The sequence below is a fragment of the Rhinopithecus bieti genome, unplaced genomic scaffold (genome assembly GCF_001698545.2).
Source record: "Rhinopithecus bieti isolate Rb0 unplaced genomic scaffold, ASM169854v2 scaffold_72, whole genome shotgun sequence".
Taxonomy (NCBI): Eukaryota; Metazoa; Chordata; class Mammalia; order Primates; family Cercopithecidae; genus Rhinopithecus; species Rhinopithecus bieti.
The window spans coordinates 604,463-623,330 of NW_016803042.1; the positions used below are offsets into that span (position 1 = coordinate 604,463).

The 18,868-nt window shown below is 40.9% G+C and overlaps 1 protein-coding gene across 4 annotated transcripts in view; it reads right to left on the reverse strand.

The window, feature by feature from the left end:
* The window catches only part of FGD4 (FYVE, RhoGEF and PH domain containing 4), a 273,188-nt gene that overhangs the window by 57,072 nt on the left and 197,248 nt on the right, over positions 1-18,868 (reverse strand). For all 4 annotated transcript variants that reach the window (XM_017886972.1, XM_017887112.1, XM_017887190.1 and 1 more), the window contains one exon: positions 1,397-1,486. In XM_017886972.1, coding sequence (XP_017742461.1) covers positions 1,397-1,486 — 90 coding nt within the window. The remainder of the gene's footprint in view (positions 1-1,396; positions 1,487-18,868) is intronic.

An 18,868-nucleotide genomic window follows, 5' to 3' on the forward strand; every position in this document is an offset into this window, starting at 1 on the left:
CCAGGTGAGGCGATGCCTCACCCTGCTTCAGCTCTCGCTGGTCAGGCTGCAGCAGCTGACCAGCACCGATTGTCCGGCACTCCCTAGTGAGATGACCCCAGTACCTCAGTTGAAAACGCAGAAATCACCGGTCTTCTGTGTCGCTCGTGCTGGGGAGTTGGAGACTGGAGCTGTTCCTATTCGGCTATCTTGCTCCGCCCCCTCAAACTCATTCTTTCAAAGAGCATAAGCCTTAAAATGGCTTCCCACGGCTCACCCTAGCAGGCAAGCGGTTCACTTTTGAAACTAATGATAAGGAGGTACACACAGGATTGCCTGTTTCCATGAAATTCCAGTTTCCAGCAGCAGAAGTGGGACAGTTCTTACAAGTAACACTCTAACATGGCAGCTTTCTCTTCTAACAAGGAGTCTGTATGGGCAATCAACCATTTGTCCTATTTGTTGCTGAAACAGGATTAAGATGCCTTAGTGGCCGGCGGTGGTGGCTCACGCCTGTAATCCCAGCACTTTGAGAGGCCGAGGTGGGAGGATCACAAGGTCAGGAGTTTAAGACCAGCCTGGCCAAAATGGTGAAACCCCGTCTCTACTAAAGATACAAAAAATTAGCCGGGCCTGGTGGTGCATGCCTGTAATTCCAGCTACTCGGGGGGCTGAGGCAGGGGAATCACTTGAACCCGGGAGGTGGAGGTTGCAGTGAGCCAAGATCGTGCCATTGCGCTACAGCCTGGGCGACAGGGCCAGACTCCGTCTCAAAAAAACCAAAACACAAAAAAAGATGCCTTAGTTTTCAAAAGTTATTCTTATAATATGTTCTTAGACTTTGCAAGTGTATATTTGAAATGATACTCAAGGTTCCATGATGAAAGTACAAAATATGATAAAGTAGATTCACACATTAAACTAATATCAGCTGGGCAACTTTTTGCCAGCTACTATATTAAATGTTTCTTACAAGGTTGAACAAGTGAACTTTCAAAATCCCTTCTGGCCTATGACTACACCAGCTCGCATCACTTGCATAATGCTAGATAGCAAATGAGGCAAACAGAATCAATGATTCTTAGCATTAGAATCATCAATATCTTACTTAGATTATAATGGTAACACGGTCCTTAGGATGACAATGAAAGGTCAAGAAACAGACTAGTGTTTAAGTTTACAGGACACCTGATAAACATGTTTTGTGATTCATACAGAGAGAAACCTCTACTGTTTACAAATTAGAAAATGCCTGTACCTGACCAAGCTGAAAGTGCTGGAGATTTCCTTGAGCAAGTACCTTTTACTAGTCAAAAACAGGTCCTTCCTTCATGCAGTTTCTAAAATACTTTAATTACTAGGTTAAAATGATGTACAATGCCAAAATATCAAATAATTCTGAGAAAGAAAATCTTACCTGATCTAAGAGGTCAAGTCGGTTGACATAAGCTCTTTCGGTAAGCAAAAGTTCATTGGCTATTTTGTGAAGTTTTTGCTCATCAGTCTCCTAAAAATTGAACAGATATTCACACATTAGGAAAGATACCTTGGACAATATTTCTAAAGTAAAAAACACCTCTTCAAATGATTTGATCGAAACAGTTTTCTCAAGCTTTTCAGTTACTCAGTTCTTTCAGCCATGAAGAGATGTCAAATCAGAAACGAACAAAACTAGAAATTAGCAAGCAGCTGGATTTAAACTATAGTTTCTCCTTTGACCTCTGCAGCCATTACCACTATCATATCTACCTTTTTCCTGGAAATCTTTTATCCTTTTCAGTTTCTAGCATTACTCTTTCTTCATTTTTCCATCTTTCTCAGGCTACTCTTTGGAAATGTTATCACTCAGACATCTTGTCTGATTATCAGCTCTATACATTCATTAAGTTTTTATTTTTTAAAAAATATTTTATTAGGCTAGCCGCAGTGGCTCATGCCTATAATTTCAACACACTGGGAGGTAGAGGAAGGAGGATCACTTGAGCACAGGTGTGGTAGCGCATGTCTGCAGTCCCAGCTACTTGGGAAGTGGAGATGGGAGGAGGTTGAGGCCACGTAAGCCATGACTGTGCCACTGCACTCTAGCCTGGGCGACAGAGCAAGACCCTATCTCAAAAAAACAGAAAGAAAAACTTCAATCAAATAATACAGAAAATAGCAGAGTGAACTCCCACATGCCCATCCAGATTCAACAAGTATCAACTCATTGTTAATCTTGTTTCATTTATGCTCCCCCTCACCTCTGTCTGCCCATATTATTTTCCATTAAATCCCACTTTATTTGTTCAGTATGTATTTATTTAACCCTTAAATATATTTATATAACCCTGCCAGTTTCATGATGACAGAAACATTTTTTTCTTGCTAGCTGCTGTATCTCCTGTGTCTACTACAATGCTTCAATAAAAACACTGGTATTCAATACAATATTGCTGAACAAATGAATGAATGAGTAGCAATCATATACCTAACTATCGCTGGACATTTATTACTACTTTGACATGCTGACAACACAAGCCCAAATTCATCTTTTCTGAGAAACTTCTACCCTACTACTAACTCCTAATTTTCTCCTCCTGGTAATGGTACAGTTACCTGGCTTTGGAATCTTGAATTAAATTTTGTTCTCTACTATGGCATCCTAACTGCTACCAAGTCCTACTTATGATACTATGTCTAAATTTAGCATTCATCCTTTAATCTGTCAACACTGCCACCCTGTTTTGCTCATCTCTTCTCAAGCCCAGCCCAATCAATAGCTATCAAATGATCTGATTCCAATATTTTGTGGTTCTTACCTTGTATATTGTCGTATGAGAAATCTTTCTAAAACTTTTCTTTGTTCCACATTTATAAAGCATTGTCAAGAATGAATTAATCCTTATAAATACTAAAAAGAAACAGTATTTCCAAATAATTAAGCCATTGTCTCTGAATGTTATTATTTTTGTATTTTATCAGTTGTTTTGTGGAAATCTTTCTAATGTATATGCTAAGATTTCTGCTCTGAGAAAAATATATAACAAAGTTATATCCTTCCAAGTACTTCTCTCTTTTTTTTTGAGACAGCGTTTTCCTCTTGTTGCCCAAGCTGGAGCACAATGGCGTGATCTTGGCTCACTGCAACCTCCGCCTCCTGGGTTCAAGTGATTCTCCTGCCTTAGCCTCCTAAGTAGCTGGGATTACAGGCATGAGCCACGACGCCTGGCTAATTTTGTATTTTAAGTAGAGACAGGGTTTCTCCATGTTGGTCAGCCTGGTCTCGAACTCCTGACCTCAGGTGATCTGCCCCCCTCAGCCTCCCAAAGTGCTGGGATTACAGGCATGAGCCACCGCGCCTGGTTCCTTCCAAGTACTTTCTAGGGTTATTTATCTTAAAGTGAAAAGAAAATTCTAAACTTAAAAAAGAAAACAAAACACTTTGCATTGCACACATAATTCTACTTTCACAGAAAGAAAAGCCTTCGTTCGTCTTCTTCTCACTGACAGGATAAAATCCATACTGTGTACATTCAGGGTTATTCAGATCTCTACTCACTTCCTCAAACTTCCTTCTCATTCTATCATCACAGGCACCATTCCCTCCAAACACATCACTCAAATGCATGTTTGATTACCATCCAAATGTGTCCCTGGCCATCTCTAAACCTTTCTTCTTTCCATCCTCTGCCTGGCATATGCTCTTGCTATTGCAGCTCTCTAGGCATCTAAGACACTTTTCTTTTGATGGTTGCATTTCCAATTCTTGTCCATGGAGCCTTCTTCAACTATTCAAAGCCCTTGGGCTTGGTCCTATTAGAAGGCATTCTGTGTTTCATATGCAAATCTTTGTATTGAAAACTTTCTATCTACTACTTTGCTGAAATACCCCCCCTTTCTCTGTAGGAGCTTATAAAGTATAGGCAAAACTCTAGAAGCAAAGTAGACCAAAGTATATTTTAAGCCAGTGTCTAACTTATGTATAAATACTACATTTTAAACTGTGTATAAATGCTACTAAGTTCTACGAATACTTCACTGTGTTCACCTCATAAGATCTACTTCATGCTTTACACTTTACCTACAAGATCCATTCTAATATATAAAGTTAATGTGTTGCTTCTTACAGTGGCATTGAAATGAGGTATTTTTAGGTGAAGTCCTCAGGTAAAGCAATATAATACTGTTTAAATAATCTGTGGTCTCAGAAACACAGATATAAGAACTATGTAGTCATCTAGTTGCACAATGAGTCAAAGTTTTGGTTTAACTTAATATAATTCGGGATAAAGTATTGGCACTGTTTGTTGCCAGCCTGGCATATTTCCCACCCCTCATTTCTTAATAGTATCCACGTTGGGTTAGTGTATATATTACTATCATACAGTCAGTTCCTCTAGGGAAACAGACCTTATTTCCAGATCAAAAGGTGGAGCCCTGAATAGTGTAAGAATCCAAGTACATAGTGATTGGTTCTGGAGATGAGATATAAGGAAATATACGCTAAAGGCTTTGGCTTTGGCAATAGGTAGCTTCCTATTCCTTTTTTTTTTTTTTTTTTTCAAGACGGAGTCTCACTCTGTCGCCCAGGCTGGAGTGCGGTGGCCAGATCTCAGCTCACTGCAATCTCCGCCTCCTGGGTTCACGCCATTCTCCTGCCTCAGCCTCCCGAGTAGCTGGGACTACAGGCGCCTGCCGCCTCGCCCGGCTAGTTTTTTGTATTTTTTAGTAGAGACGGGGTTTCACCGTGTTAGCCAGGATGGTCTTGATCTTGTGACCCCGTGATCCGCCCATCTCGGCCTCCCAAAGTGCTGGGATTACAGGCTTGAGCCACTGCGCCCGGCCGGTAGCTTCCTATTCTTAAGGCAGAGCCAATGGGAAGACGTCTCTTTTTGGGGTTCCCAGAAAATGAGAGTGTATGGAGGCTTAAGTGCTATGAGCAACCAGCCCATAACCACAGGAATGAAATCAATACACTTCATTATTGTTTAGGCCAGGCTAAGTGTTACTTGTGGCCAGAAGTATCCTGATTGATATATGAAACATATGCAGGATACTCCATGAAATTTAAAAACCTAAGTAATTTTTAAGCAATTACTACTTATAAGGAGAAAGAGATAAAACTTAAATACATTGTGGGATAAAAACGTGACTTTCCAAACTGTAATAAGTAAACATAAACGCATAGTAAATACATAATATACCTATCAACATTTCAGAGGAAGATACAGGAATATTCACAGGAAATACTCCCCTGTATCAACGTTGTAAGCCCTTTGTTTTATTTTGCTGTGTTTTTTTTTTTTTTTTTTGAGACAGAGTCTCACTCTGTCACCCAGGCTGGAGTGCAGTGGCGTGATCTCGGCTCACTGCAACCTCCACCTGCTGGGTTTAAGTAATTCTCCTGCCTCAGCCTCCCAAGTAGCTGAAACTACAGGTGCACGCCACCATGCCCAGCTAATTTTTTGTATTTTTAGTAGAGACGGGGTTTCATCATGCTGGCCAGGCTGGTCTCGAACTCCTGACCTCGTGTTCTACCTGCTTTGGCCTCCCAAAGTGCTGGGATTACAGGCATGAGCCACTGTGCCCGGCCTGTTTTGCTTTTCTAAGCAAGAACGGTTGAGGCATAATTTATAAACAGTAAAATTCGCCCTTTTTGGTGCATAGTTCCAGGAGTTTTGACAAATACATGTGATAATGTAACCCAGACTTCCCCATCCTTTTTGGCACCAGGGACCGGTTTTGTGAAAGACAATTTTTCCATTGACTGGGTTGGGGTGGGGAGAGGTTTCAGGATGATTCAAGAACATTACATTTATTGTGCACTTTATTTCTATTATTATTACATTATAATATATAAGGAAGTAATTATACAACTCACCATAATGTTGAATCAGTGGGAGACCTGAGCTTGTTTTCCTGCAACTAGGCAGTCCCATCTGGGAGTGATGGGAGACAGTGACAGATCGTCAGTCGTTAGATTCTCATAAGGAGTGGGTAACCTAGATCCCTCACATGCGCAGTTCACAACAGCGTTCAAGTTCCTATGAGAATCTAACGCTGCTGCTGATCTGACAGGAGGTGGAGCTCAGATGGTAATGTGAGTGATAGGGAGCAAGCTTGGAAATACGGATGAAGCTTCACTTGCTTGCTCGTCTGTCCCACTACTCACCTCCTGCTGTGAGGCCCCATCCCGAATACGCCACAGACCAGCCGGTACCAGTCTGTGACCCACAGGCTGAGAACCTCTGATATAACCACTACCATAACTAAGATATGGAATATTTCCATCATGCCTCAACTATTCTTGTGCCCCTTTGCAATCAACTCCCTCTATCCTTCTATCACCAGATCCTGGTACCTACTGATCTTTCCTTTTCTATGTCATGTAAATGCATGTGCCTTCTTAGTCTTGTTTCTGTCATTCAGCAAAATTCATTTGAAATACATGCATGTTGTTATTAGTAACAGTAGTTTATTCTTTTCAAGCCCTTGGTTTTATTCTGATAGTGGTGATGTATCGTTTTGACTCACTCATACCCTACGTTCTGATTCTAATTATGACAATATCTTTAAAGACAGCAACCTGGCAGAACTTGTGCCATGATAAAATAATACATCTTTCATGAATCAGGGAATATGTTAACTAACAGATCTTACTATGTATTAATGCGATGCAATGAAGTCACCCCTGAGGTCTTCCACAATCCTACAGGATCTTAAATAGGAAGCTTATCAGAACAATCTGCTGACTGCAAAGCATGCTTTAGCTGAACTTGGCAATTGTGGATATCCTGGTCAGATTTTGCAAAATCCAAGGGGGATGCCAGCAGTTATTAGCAAAAGCTATGCTCTCTCCACACAGATGGTCTTCTACATGTTAGGTCCCTAACTCTGACAAAGCCAACACAAAGATAAGCAAAAAGTAAGTTTGCTGACAACATATGGTTTAATCACTCACTTACATATAGGTTTGCAGAAAAGTGACTAAAAGTGAGATGGAGATGAGTAAATCATGGACTAATTGTGCCTTGCTTTAGGTCAACCAAAACAGCAATAATATCACCATAATAATAAAAGCTAACACTTATTCACAGATTACTGTATGCCAGACTCCGTTATAATTATTTTACATAAACTGATTAATCCTTACAACAATAAATACCATTATTATTTCTATTTTATAGATAGCACACATACAACAAACAAAATCCAGAGGCTCAAAGAGGCCAGGTTACTTACCCAAGGTTAGAGTTAGAAGTAACTGTATCATATAGGCAAGTACACAATTTTAAGTTACTATTCATGATATACCTTGGCTCTCACTATCATCTTTCTTTCAACAAAACCCAAGACTGTGATATGTGCCTGTAAACAGGCAGACTGACAAATCACCAACTATCTGCTTACAAAATCCACCTGAAAATGAAAAGTGGTACTACTATATACTTTAATTTATACATTCTTTTTTTCCAACATAAGTTCTATTAAAAAAAGACGTTTCAGCATTTTAGTAATTATTAGGTATACAAAATACAGTCATTTTGAAGTAATAATATGGTGGCCTCCAACTTGAAAAACTTATTTAAGAAAACACATCTATAAGTACATTTAAGGGGAAATAGATGATTTATTTGCATGCATGCGGCTTTATTACTATATTAGAATTACATATAAATAATAAAGTAGTTTTAAAATTGCTGGTACATTGGGGCTGTAGCCGGATTTTTGTTAACTAGGAAAGCTAAATGGGTAAACACTGTTTCTTAACATCGGGCACCTCAAAGTTATATAACCACTACTCATGCTTAGCACTTTACCATGAAGCCATTTATTCTTGCAATCTTTTGGGAAACAGTAATAGTCATGCACTATTAATTTAATATATAATGCCATTTTCTTCTATTGAAGTCTAAGGAAAAAAAGCTTGCCTTTTCAACATAATTTATAATTAAAGTATAATTTATAGTTTTCAAAATGGGATTTTAAAAGCATCTTACTTTTGATATCCCTTTATTTTAAATAGGGATATCAAAAGTAAGATGCTTTTAAAATCCCATCTCTACTAAAATACAAAATTAGCTGGGAATGGTGGCACACATCTGTAGTCCCAGCTACTCAGGAGGCTCACGTAGGAGAATCGCTTGAATCCAGGTAGTGGAAGCTGCAGTGAGCCGAGATCACACCATTGCACCCCTGCCTGGGCGACAGAGCGAGACTCTGTCTCAAAATATGAAAATAAATAAATAAATAAATAGATTAATTTTTAACTTACAAATACACACACAATACTATACTCATAAATTGAAAGGTGATTCCCAGAGTACTGCCTCAAAATAAAAATACATGAGAGGATATCGAGGCTATCAGCACCAAAAGTTACACTCCTCTTAACAACAATAGAGTATGCAATTAACTTTCCTCTTTCTGTGTAACGCACTTCCTAGGCTGTTACTGTCTGCCTTCACACCTCCAGTACCCTTTAAGAGAGATCTGCTCCTTTCTCTCTAGGCTTAGGTTCAGCCTGGTTGTTAGTCACTGTAGCCCACTACTTCATGAATATACTGCAGTGTCAGTCCTGCCTCCTCATTTGCAGATGCTACCAGATCCTGCAGCTCTTTTCAGACCTTTTGGCATGACTCTCCCATACGGCTGGAGGCAGAACAAAGGGCCCCCACTGCAGCTCACAGAGTTCATTAACCGGATAGGCAGAAACACTTGGGTGGCACCAGTGATTCAAAATCTTGGTGCCATCCACCCTGCTACATGCCTCGAAACTACCAAGTCGGGGAGCAGATCTTCTGGGAAGAATGTTGTAAATGCTAAAAACAATTATAGTTTCCTGAGAAATGCTTCAAAGGCAAAATCTTCAATTATTTTAAAATGAATCAGACAATATTATTTTTTATGACTCTTCAGCACATGTTCTCATATGTGATTTCATTTTAGGTAGGAATAAGTTTCCTAAAAACATATACTAAAAGCTACTAAAAGGCTTTGCAGCTTTTCCTATCTATTTATTAGAGGTTATAGTCAAAACAAGTAAATTATCAGGTTTTTACAGGACATGAATGAACAATTATTAATCATGGCAAGTTTCTACTCAAATCTGCTGTCAGTTAATTATATTCTTTTATGGAAAAAGAGGGTGTACCCTTTGTATAGGTACAAGCATCTCTGTGGTCCCTAAAACCCATCCTCTGGTAAAGAAGTTGAGTCAACTTAGGGAATGAATATTTGATTTTGTGCCACAATTTATCAGATGCATCAACACTTTGATACGTCATTTTATATGTCTTGCCACACACTGAAGTCTTCAATGGGGCCGCAGGCTGTTAAATTAAAATTAGGTCACAAGGACATTTGAATGTCACATAATTGGTCTAACCTATTACTTGTATTAGACATCTTCATTCTGTGATATTCCAAAATTCTGCAGATTCTTTATCATGAAAGTAAGGAGCTGGGAAATCAAGGAAGCTATTACAAGTCAGAGATGGTGACAACTACCATTTAATGAGTACTTACTACGTGCACTATTCTATGTGCTGCACATGAGTTATCTCATGTAATCCCAATCCACCTGTGAAGCAGAAGTATTATCACTCTCATTTTATAGATGAGGAAGCTGTGTCATCACAAGGTTAAGTAACTTGCCCAGAGTCACACAGCTAGTAAGTGACTGAGCCAGGATTCAAACCCAGGTCTGTGAAAACCAAGTTCTTGCTCTGCTACAGCCTTTTGCACGAGGAGAAATCCCTCTGGATTTAGGGAACAAGAAAACCAGAAGGTAGAGGAATAAAACACAGGTTTCATGTTCAAATAAGATCATGTCATAAATGCCATCAAAAGGGTCATGAGGTCTCAAGAAAGATTTGTTAACAGTAAGGAATTTATCACCAGACTCACATTATTAAAAAGAGAGAGAGAGAGAGAGAACACTCACTTATGATATGCACATATTATTCCTTGCTTTTTTTTTTTTTTTTTTTTTTTTGAGACGAAGTCTCGCTCTTGTCCCTTAGGCTGGAGTACAATGGCGCGATCTCGACTCACTGCAACCTCGGCCTCTTGGGTTCAAGTGATTCTCCTGCCTCGGTCCCCGCAAGTAGCTGGGATTATAGGTGCCTGCCACCACGCCCAGCTAATTTTTGTTATTTTTAGTAGAGACGGGGTTTCACCATGTTGGCCAGGCTGGTCTAGAACTCCTGACCTCAGGTGATCCACCCGCCTCGGCCTCCCAAAGTGCTGGGATTTCAGGCATGAGCCACTGTGCCTGGCATTCTTTGCTTTATAATATAGTGTCATAAGCATCAACAGGCTGTCAGCTCAGCATGATCTTGCAAGAAGCTTTGGGAGGTAAGTCCAGGCCTCCTTGTGACCTACCACCAATATGTTCCCAAACTTNTTTTGAGACGAAGTCTCGCTCTTGTCCCTTAGGCTGGAGTACAATGGCGCGATCTCGACTCACTGCAACCTCGGCCTCTTGGGTTCAAGTGATTCTCCTGCCTCGGTCCCCGCAAGTAGCTGGGATTATAGGTGCCTGCCACCACGCCCAGCTAATTTTGTTATTTTAGTAGAGACGGGGTTTCACCATGTTGGCCAGGCTGGTCTAGAACTCCTGACCTCAGGTGATCCACCCGCCTCGGCCTCCCAAAGTGCTGGGATTTCAGGCATGAGCCACTGTGCCTGGCATTCTTTGCTTTATAATATAGTGTCATAAGCATCAACAGGCTGTCAGCTCAGCATGATCTTGCAAGAAGCTTTGGGAGGTAAGTCCAGGCCTCCTTGTGACCTACCACCAATATGTTCCCAAACTTAGGTCTTCCACACTAGCCAATTCAAAACTTGAAACCAGAGGGGCGAACAGATAATGGCATGATCTCAGCTCACTACAACCTCTGCCTCCTGGGTTCAAGGAGAGTTAAAAGTGAGAGCTTTTAGGCTGAGCGCGGTGGCTCACGTCTGTAATCCCAGGACTTTGGGAGGCTGAGATGGGTGGATCACGAGGTTGGGAGATCGAGACCATCTTGGCTAACACGGTGAAACCCCGTCTCTACTAAAAATACAAAAAATTAGCCGGGTGTGGTGGCGGACGCCTGTAGTCCCAGCTCCTTAGGAGGCTGAGGCAGGAGAATGGCGTGAATCCAGGAGTTGGAGCTTACAGTGAGCTAAGATCGCACCACTGCACTCCAGCCTGGGTGACAGAGTGAGACTCCATGCCAAAAAAAAAAAGTGAGAGCTTTTAATCTGAAGGTTTCAATTACATTCTTTCGTGACATGTCGGGGACGAGGGGGAAACAGAGGTTGCACAAAGAAGAAAAGTTTGGTTACTTGCACAAGATCAGACAGGAAGTAAGTGGTGGTGAAGAGAGAACAACTTTGGTCTTCTTATAATCCACGTAATATAAGTTACACTAAAGAGTCCTTTGAGTTTTATAGAAATTAAAGAACAGGCACCAAGAAAAACTGAGTTTATGTATACACATTAAATAACTGAATTAACCTATCTAAAGACTTAGTCATCAAAGTATCTCAGTCATTTATAAATGCTTTACGTTAATTCCCTTAAGTTAGAACTTTGTACGCACTAATGAGAGTACATCATGTGGTAACAACCAACGGTCCTCAAGCAGGAGAAACAAAATACGGGAACCGTAGGTTAAAAAAGAGGTGGTATGCAAACTGATCTCTGTGTATCTCACAGTGGGAGAACTGAAAGAGAGGGCTCATATTAATCTGGCAGAATGTGTTGAAATTTGGATCTATTAAATGACATCTCAGGTCTTGAGTCTATTGATCTTGATTCACAAGTGAGGAAACAGGATGTTTAATTAATAAACACATAGCTTTTACGTGCCAAGGCACTGTTCTAAAGCATTTTACAACTAGTACATGATCTATACCTCATAATGTTACAAGGTAGATACGCTATCTCCATTTTACAGATGAGGAAACTGAGGCACAGGGAGGTTGAAGTAATCTGTTCAAGGTCACAGAGCTAGTAACTGCTTGAGTGGGATTCAAATCTAGAGGACCTGGCTCTTGAGCCTGTGCTCCTGACCACTAGGTTACGGTATCCAGCTTTTTAATTTGTTTTTAAACCCATACAAAGCAAGATTTTAGCTTTCCATTTCTCTCACACTCACACTAAACTGGGTCTTTCTACACGCTGTGACCTCCAAGCACCTGATCTTTCCCAATTCTCCTGGTTCAAATCAACATTCTGTTAAACCCCATCCTTTGTTCTCTTGGCACTGCTGACTTGCTGATCCTGGCTAATTCCCGTTCCAAGTCTGCTTTTTCTCTTTCTTGAATTCCAGGCCACTCAGCAATGCTGGGAAGACTTCTGACTGGCCCAACAGTCTTTGCCCGAGGCTCTCAGAATCATGGTCACAGTCGCCACAATAGCCACCTTTTCTAAGCTCCAAGTCTTGCACCCGGAGGACTTCCTACTGGTCTTGACAGGGCACTGCCCAAATCGACACTTCAATCACAAAGCCTGCAAACTACCTTGGTGCTGTGGTCCCGCAGTCCATCCTAGATTCTCCATGACTTCTCTGTTTCTGCTAACAACAGCGAATTCACACTAATAGCCATGATGTAAACCTTAGCTTTATGAGTGAGGCCTTTTCTCTTTATCTCAGGATATCTTGAGTAATGGTCATTTGTTGTCTTAACTCTCCATCTCAACTATAAGTTTCTTCTTTGGATTTACTGCAGTGCCTTGCCCATAGCCTATGTGCAATATACATTTGCTCAACTTTGTTCAATTACCCAAGTCCACCAAGTTATATACTGGTATACAGCTAGTTAGCTATCAAGTCCTACTAAAGGCCTAGGTCTCCAAGTTAACTCCTAGTTCCATATTCTAAATGCTGACCATACTTTTTTCCTTAGAGCTTACCAATATGCCTGCACCCCCACCCCATTCCCCTCCATCCCTGTGGTTCCAAAACACAGTTCTCTCTTCTTTTTCCTCTTAGACAATTTATTAAACATCCTTTTCTATTGTTTGTGCTTCACAGCTCAACTCCTGGCCCATTTCCTGTTCCTACACATTCTGCTTTGCCAACGTTAATCACACCCTCATGCACATCCTCTTACATTCTTACCCTTTCCTGGGCTCTGGATCCATAGTTCCACTTGCTTAATTAATATCTCCAAATGGATGTTTTGCAGGAACTATAAACTTAGTGTAAGAGTACAAAACTAACCTAATTAGCAACTCTACTTCCTTCTCTCAAACCCACACCATTACTTTCCTTCCTGTCATCTCGATGATTTCAACATGTCAGGAAGCCATGGCCTGGTGAGTTTGTTAAAGTGATGTGTCTGGCCAGACACGGTGGCTCACACCTGTCTGCACTTTGGGAGGCTGAGGCAGGTGGATCACTTGAGCTCAGGAATTCAAGACCAGCCTGGGCAACATGGTGAAAACCCGTCTCTACAAAAAATACGAAAATTAGCCAGGCGTGGTGGCGCATGCCTATAGTCCCAGGTACTCGGGAGGCTGAGGAAGGAGAATTCCCTGAACCTAGGAGGTGGAGGTTGCAGTGAGCCGAGATAGCGCCACTGCACTCCAGCCTGGCAGCCTGGGCAACAGACTGAGACCCTGTCTCAAAATAAATAGATAAAATAAAATAACCATTAAAAATTTTTAATTATACAAAATGTGATGTGTCAGTGGTCACCTAGCTAGTAAGTGACGGGGCCGGGATTCGAACTCAGGTCTTTTTATTGCAAAGCCTTCATGCTTAACCTGTAAATTGTAATGCTTCCAAAATATTCCTTTTTTTTTTTTTTTTTTTTTTTGAAACAGTCTCACTCTGTCATCTAGGCTGGAGTGTAACGGCGCGACCTTGGCTCACTGCAACCTCCACCTCCAGAATTTAAGCAATTCATCTGCCTCAGCCTCCTGAGTAGCTGGGACTACAGGTGCATGCCACCACACCCAGCTAATTTTTGTATTTTTAGTAGAGATGGGGTTTCACCATACTGGCCAGGCTGATCTTGAACTCCTGACCTCAGGTGATCCCACCACCTTGGCCTCCTAAAGTGCTGGGATTACAGGCGTGAGCCACTGCACCAGGCCCAGAATATTCCATTTCTGTAAGACATCTACACCTGGACTTCCAAGAGGCCCCTCAATTCAGTATGTTAAAATGTAATTTTTTTTTTTTGCCCATAAAATAGGTTCTGCCTTCCATTCTCTTGTAGCTCATTCAATGGCACACCATCTGCCAATTCATCCAGCCTAGGAGTTAAACCTGACTTAATCCCCACATCTACCCACAAGGTCCTCAGAATCTTCCTTGTCTCTCACCCTCTGCCTCATCCAGGACCCCTTCATCTCACACCTGGACTAGCGCAGTTGCTTCCTAACCATGTGTCCTGCTCCATCTGTCTTCCCTTTCATCTGACTCATTTTTCAAAAACCCACACATGTGTCATCATGTCACTTCCATGCTTCAATTGTTTCTAAGGCCAGATAATATTAGGCTTATGGAAAGTCTGAATTAATATGAGGGAAATACCTATGTATAACCCAACAAAACAGGATATAGAACGACCATACATTATGCGATCAAGTATGTTTTTTCAAACAGCTCATAAAAACAAGTTAGAATATCAAATATCTAAGCAATTCTCACTGGTAGAATTACGGGTGTGGTTTTGTGTGTATTTTCTGTGTTTTGCCAATTTTCCTCTTTTCAATGAAAATTCTACACTTTTAGCAACTTAAAAGGTTTTAAAACCTTTTAAGATTTTAAACTTTTAAACTTTCAAACTTTTAAAAAAGTCTCTAATGTTTTCAGGAAAAAAATATGTACATTCTTAACAGGCATTCAAAAGGCCATTGTAGTCTGTTCTTAGCTTACTCTTTTAAATCTAGCCTTGTACCTCTACATTAATTTTTCTAGCCATTCTGACCTCTTATTATGCAGTCAGAAATATTCCCCCAAATGCAGCATCTACAGTCTTGCCTCTACTCACTGCTCACACTTTCACTCATCCCCATCCCACTGCATCTTTGATCTCACCCAGCAATCTCCCATCCTTGCTTCAAGGATACTTCAACTGCTTCTCAGCAGCCTGGCCCTCAACTAGTACTCCTGGGGCACAACTGCTTCTTCATCTGCATTTCCTTTTTTTTTTTTTCCTTTTTTTTTTTTTTTTTTTTTTTTTTTTGAGACAAGGTTTCAGCTCTGTGGCCCAGGTGAGAGTGAAGTAGCAGGATCATAGCTCACTGCTGCCTCGACCTTCTGGGTTCAAACAATCCTTCCACCTAAGCCTCCTGAGTAGCGGGGACCACAAGCAAGTGCCACCACACCCAGCGAACTTTTACATTTTTTGTAGAGATGGGGTTTTGCCCGTTGCTCAGGTTGGTCTCGAACTCCTGGGCTCGAGAGATCCTCTGCCATAGCCTCCCAAAGTGCTGGGATAGCAAGTGTGAACCACTGCACCTGGCCCAGTCATCTGTATTTCCAAAGCACTTACTGTACCATATTATGTCAATTTATGTATGTCTCTCACCCCTCAGCAGACTGAGGCTTTGTTGATAGGGCTTGTTTAGTCCATTTCTATGTTTCTGGTGCCGAGGAGAGTGAGCCTGGCACACTGAATTTTTTAATTGAACAGTTCAATTTTTTTCACATTTTTTTCTTATATTATAAACATAGTAAACTGAGTAGCCACAAAAAAGAATTTTCTGAGTTCACCATTCAGTTCTAAGTGAATAAAGAAAAGCTGCCTTTAAGATATATGTATATATGCATACATACACACACATATACACACATATATATAATTTTTGAGACAGCCTCTGTCACCTAGCCTGGAGTGCTGTGGTGTGATCTCAGCTCACTGCAACCTCTGCCTCCCAGGCTCAAGCGATCCTCCCACCTCAGCCTCCCGAGTAGCTGGTGGTGCATGACACCACACCAGCTAATTTTTTGTATTTTTAGTAGAGATGGGGTTTTGCCACATTGCTCAGGTTGGTCTTCAACTCCTGGACTCAAGCAATCCACTCACCTCGGCCTTCCAAAGTGCTGGGATTACACAGGTGTGAGCCACCGCACCTGGCTGCTCTCCTTTCTTTCATTCCTTATCCCTTCATTTTCCCACTCCTGTGGGCATTTGGGAAATGCCATCAAATCTAACACTAGCTTAAATGAAACATATTTAAGACTATTCTGAAGTCACTATCTATATCCACTTCCAGGAAGATAAAAGTTTTTCAGTTGTCAGCGTATTGAAACTAAAAATATTCCATTGTATCTTAGAAGTTCAACCCATTAGATAGCTTAAGCAGCAGCTGATAATCTGGTGTGCTATGCTAGCAAGGGAATATACCTACATATCACCGCATAGAATTAGTACATAATCACTGAAATGGGCCTTAAGATTTTTCTTTTTTTTTTTAGTGGGGGGGTTGGCTTTTACAACATGAAGATAAGGCCTTAAGATTATATACAGTTAGATTCTTTCACTAAACACACAAAGAATTATCGACTTGTTCAAGCTCATACTGCAAGTTAATGGACAAGCCGGAAGTAGAATTGAGATTTCTTTGTTCTAATTGTTTGGTCTACTATATTACTACTGATATTTTTATTAAGATTTTTTTCTTAATTGTGGTAAAACACACCTAATACAATTTACCGTCTTAACAATACTAAGATTTAAGTTTGTATTTAGGAAGAAGGAAAGGCAACATAACAAACATCAGCGCAGCAAAGGTGAACACACTGCTGCAGCACAGATATGAAATCCTAACATTCCATTTTAACAGGAGAGATGCGGTATTTGCCAGAGAAATTTTGCTTTTTCTTCCCACATACAGCATGTGCCATCCACTGTGTAAAGGCCCATTCAGGAGAAGGGCCAGTAGTATTATCCTATGTTTCACTAGTTCAGTAGGAAAATTCTATAAAATCTCTCCCAAAGAAGTGTAAGGTTCATCTATGAAAATGCATCCATAATAATATGTGAAGGGAAGAAAAAGTACCATCCAACAACCATAGGCATCATCACCATTTAAAATATTTTTCTTTATAAGAACAGCTCTTACTATTTCATAGATACTTGCTGGTGGCATCATCCCAACAGTGGTAAAAGATTTTCTTGGTTCTAAACTTCTCTTCCTTCCATCATGGTTTACGAACAAATACACTAAAATCTATCATTGTATTGAGGTATAGGGATTCACTTTGCAATGTCCCGTTTCTTTACTGTTTCAGATGTTACTGAGTATGACTCACTTTCTCCCACCCACTTCCTCCTTTAAACTTTCTCTGCTTCAGAGTCAGTATATATTTCACCAGCAAATCAGCATTTTCTAAGCTGATATTGTGCATATGGGCAGAGAAACCCCATCCAGGCAGTTCATCAAATCACTTCCTTCTTTAGAAAGGACAGAAATGTCCAGTTCTCAACAATCCCACCGGCTTATTACCCACGGCTGCTTCATTTAGTGACATTTCTTGCATTTAGCCATTTAAGTTTGTGATGTGTTGCTTCAGGGACACACCACTGGCCTGGGAGTCACAGCATTGAGGTTGTGAGCTGTTATTCAAAAAACAGTGTGACCTTGAAAAAAAATCATAAGCTTTCTGGGGCTATTTCTTCTTCTATAAATTAATTGCTAAACTAAGATTTCTTTTTTTTTCTTGTTGTTTTTGAGACAGGGTCTCGCTCTGTCACCCTGGCTGGAGTGCAGTGGCACAATCATGGCTCATTACAGCCTTGACCTCCTGGGCTCAAGCAATTATCCCACCTCAGCCTCCCGAGTAGCTGAGATCACAGGTGCGAACTACTATGCTCTGCTAAGTTTTAAAATTTTTGTAGATAGGGGCTCTCGCCATGTTGCCCAGACTGGTCTTGAATTACTGGGCTGAGGAACTCTTCCTGCCTTGGCCCCACAAAGTACTGGGATTACAGCAATCAGCCACCATGCCTGGCTCTAAAATGATTTTTAAATGGCCTTCTAACTCAAAGACCATTTATTACGAAATTGGGTATTAATTAGAAAACTTAAAAAAATTAAAAGCCTAGAGTTATAAATATAATCTGTTGAATAATTTAATACTTCCATATTCGTGTCCTTAAAAGTAACATTTACTAGTGGCAAGTTCATCTTACAGGTCTACTATTTATTCTATTAGAAACTTCTGAACAACAAAGATTATACAATTTCTTCTTGCTTGGTCCATAAGTATTAGGGATACAGCACCAACATCTAGAACAACAAGGAACATTTTCTATGTAAAAACAATACGTTTGTGGATTTCTTATATTAAAGTTTCCACACTGTTCTGACTCCTGAAATTACAACAGAGATATTAACAGAAACTACACGAAAAGAAAAAGTGAAATATCTGCTTAGAGCATAGGGGAAATACTCATCAGCAACCAGAGCTTGAAAATCATTTAACTGCCAGTGTGGGTGACCTGATTCATACATTTCAGGGGTGCAATAAATAAATAGTTTTTTTTTTTTTTTTTGAGACGGAGTCTCGCTCTGCCGCCCAGGCTGGAGTGCAATGGCCGGATCTCAGCTCACTGCAAGCCCCGCCTCCTGGGTTTACGCCATTCTCCTGCCTCAGCCTCCCAAGTAGCTGGGACCACAGGCGCCCGCCTCGTCACCCGGCTAATAAATAAAGAGTTTTAAGCCTGTAATCCTAGCACTTTGGGAGGCCGAGGTGGGCGGATCACAAGGTCAGGAGATCCAGACCATCCTGGCTAACACGGTGAAACCCCGTCTCTACTAAAAATACAGAAAATTAGCTGGGTGTGGTGGCGGGCGCCGGTAGTCCCAGCTACTCTGGAGGCTGAGGCAGGAGAATGGCGTGAACCCAGGAGGCGGAGCTTGCAGTGAGCCGAGATCACACCACTGCATTGCAGCCTG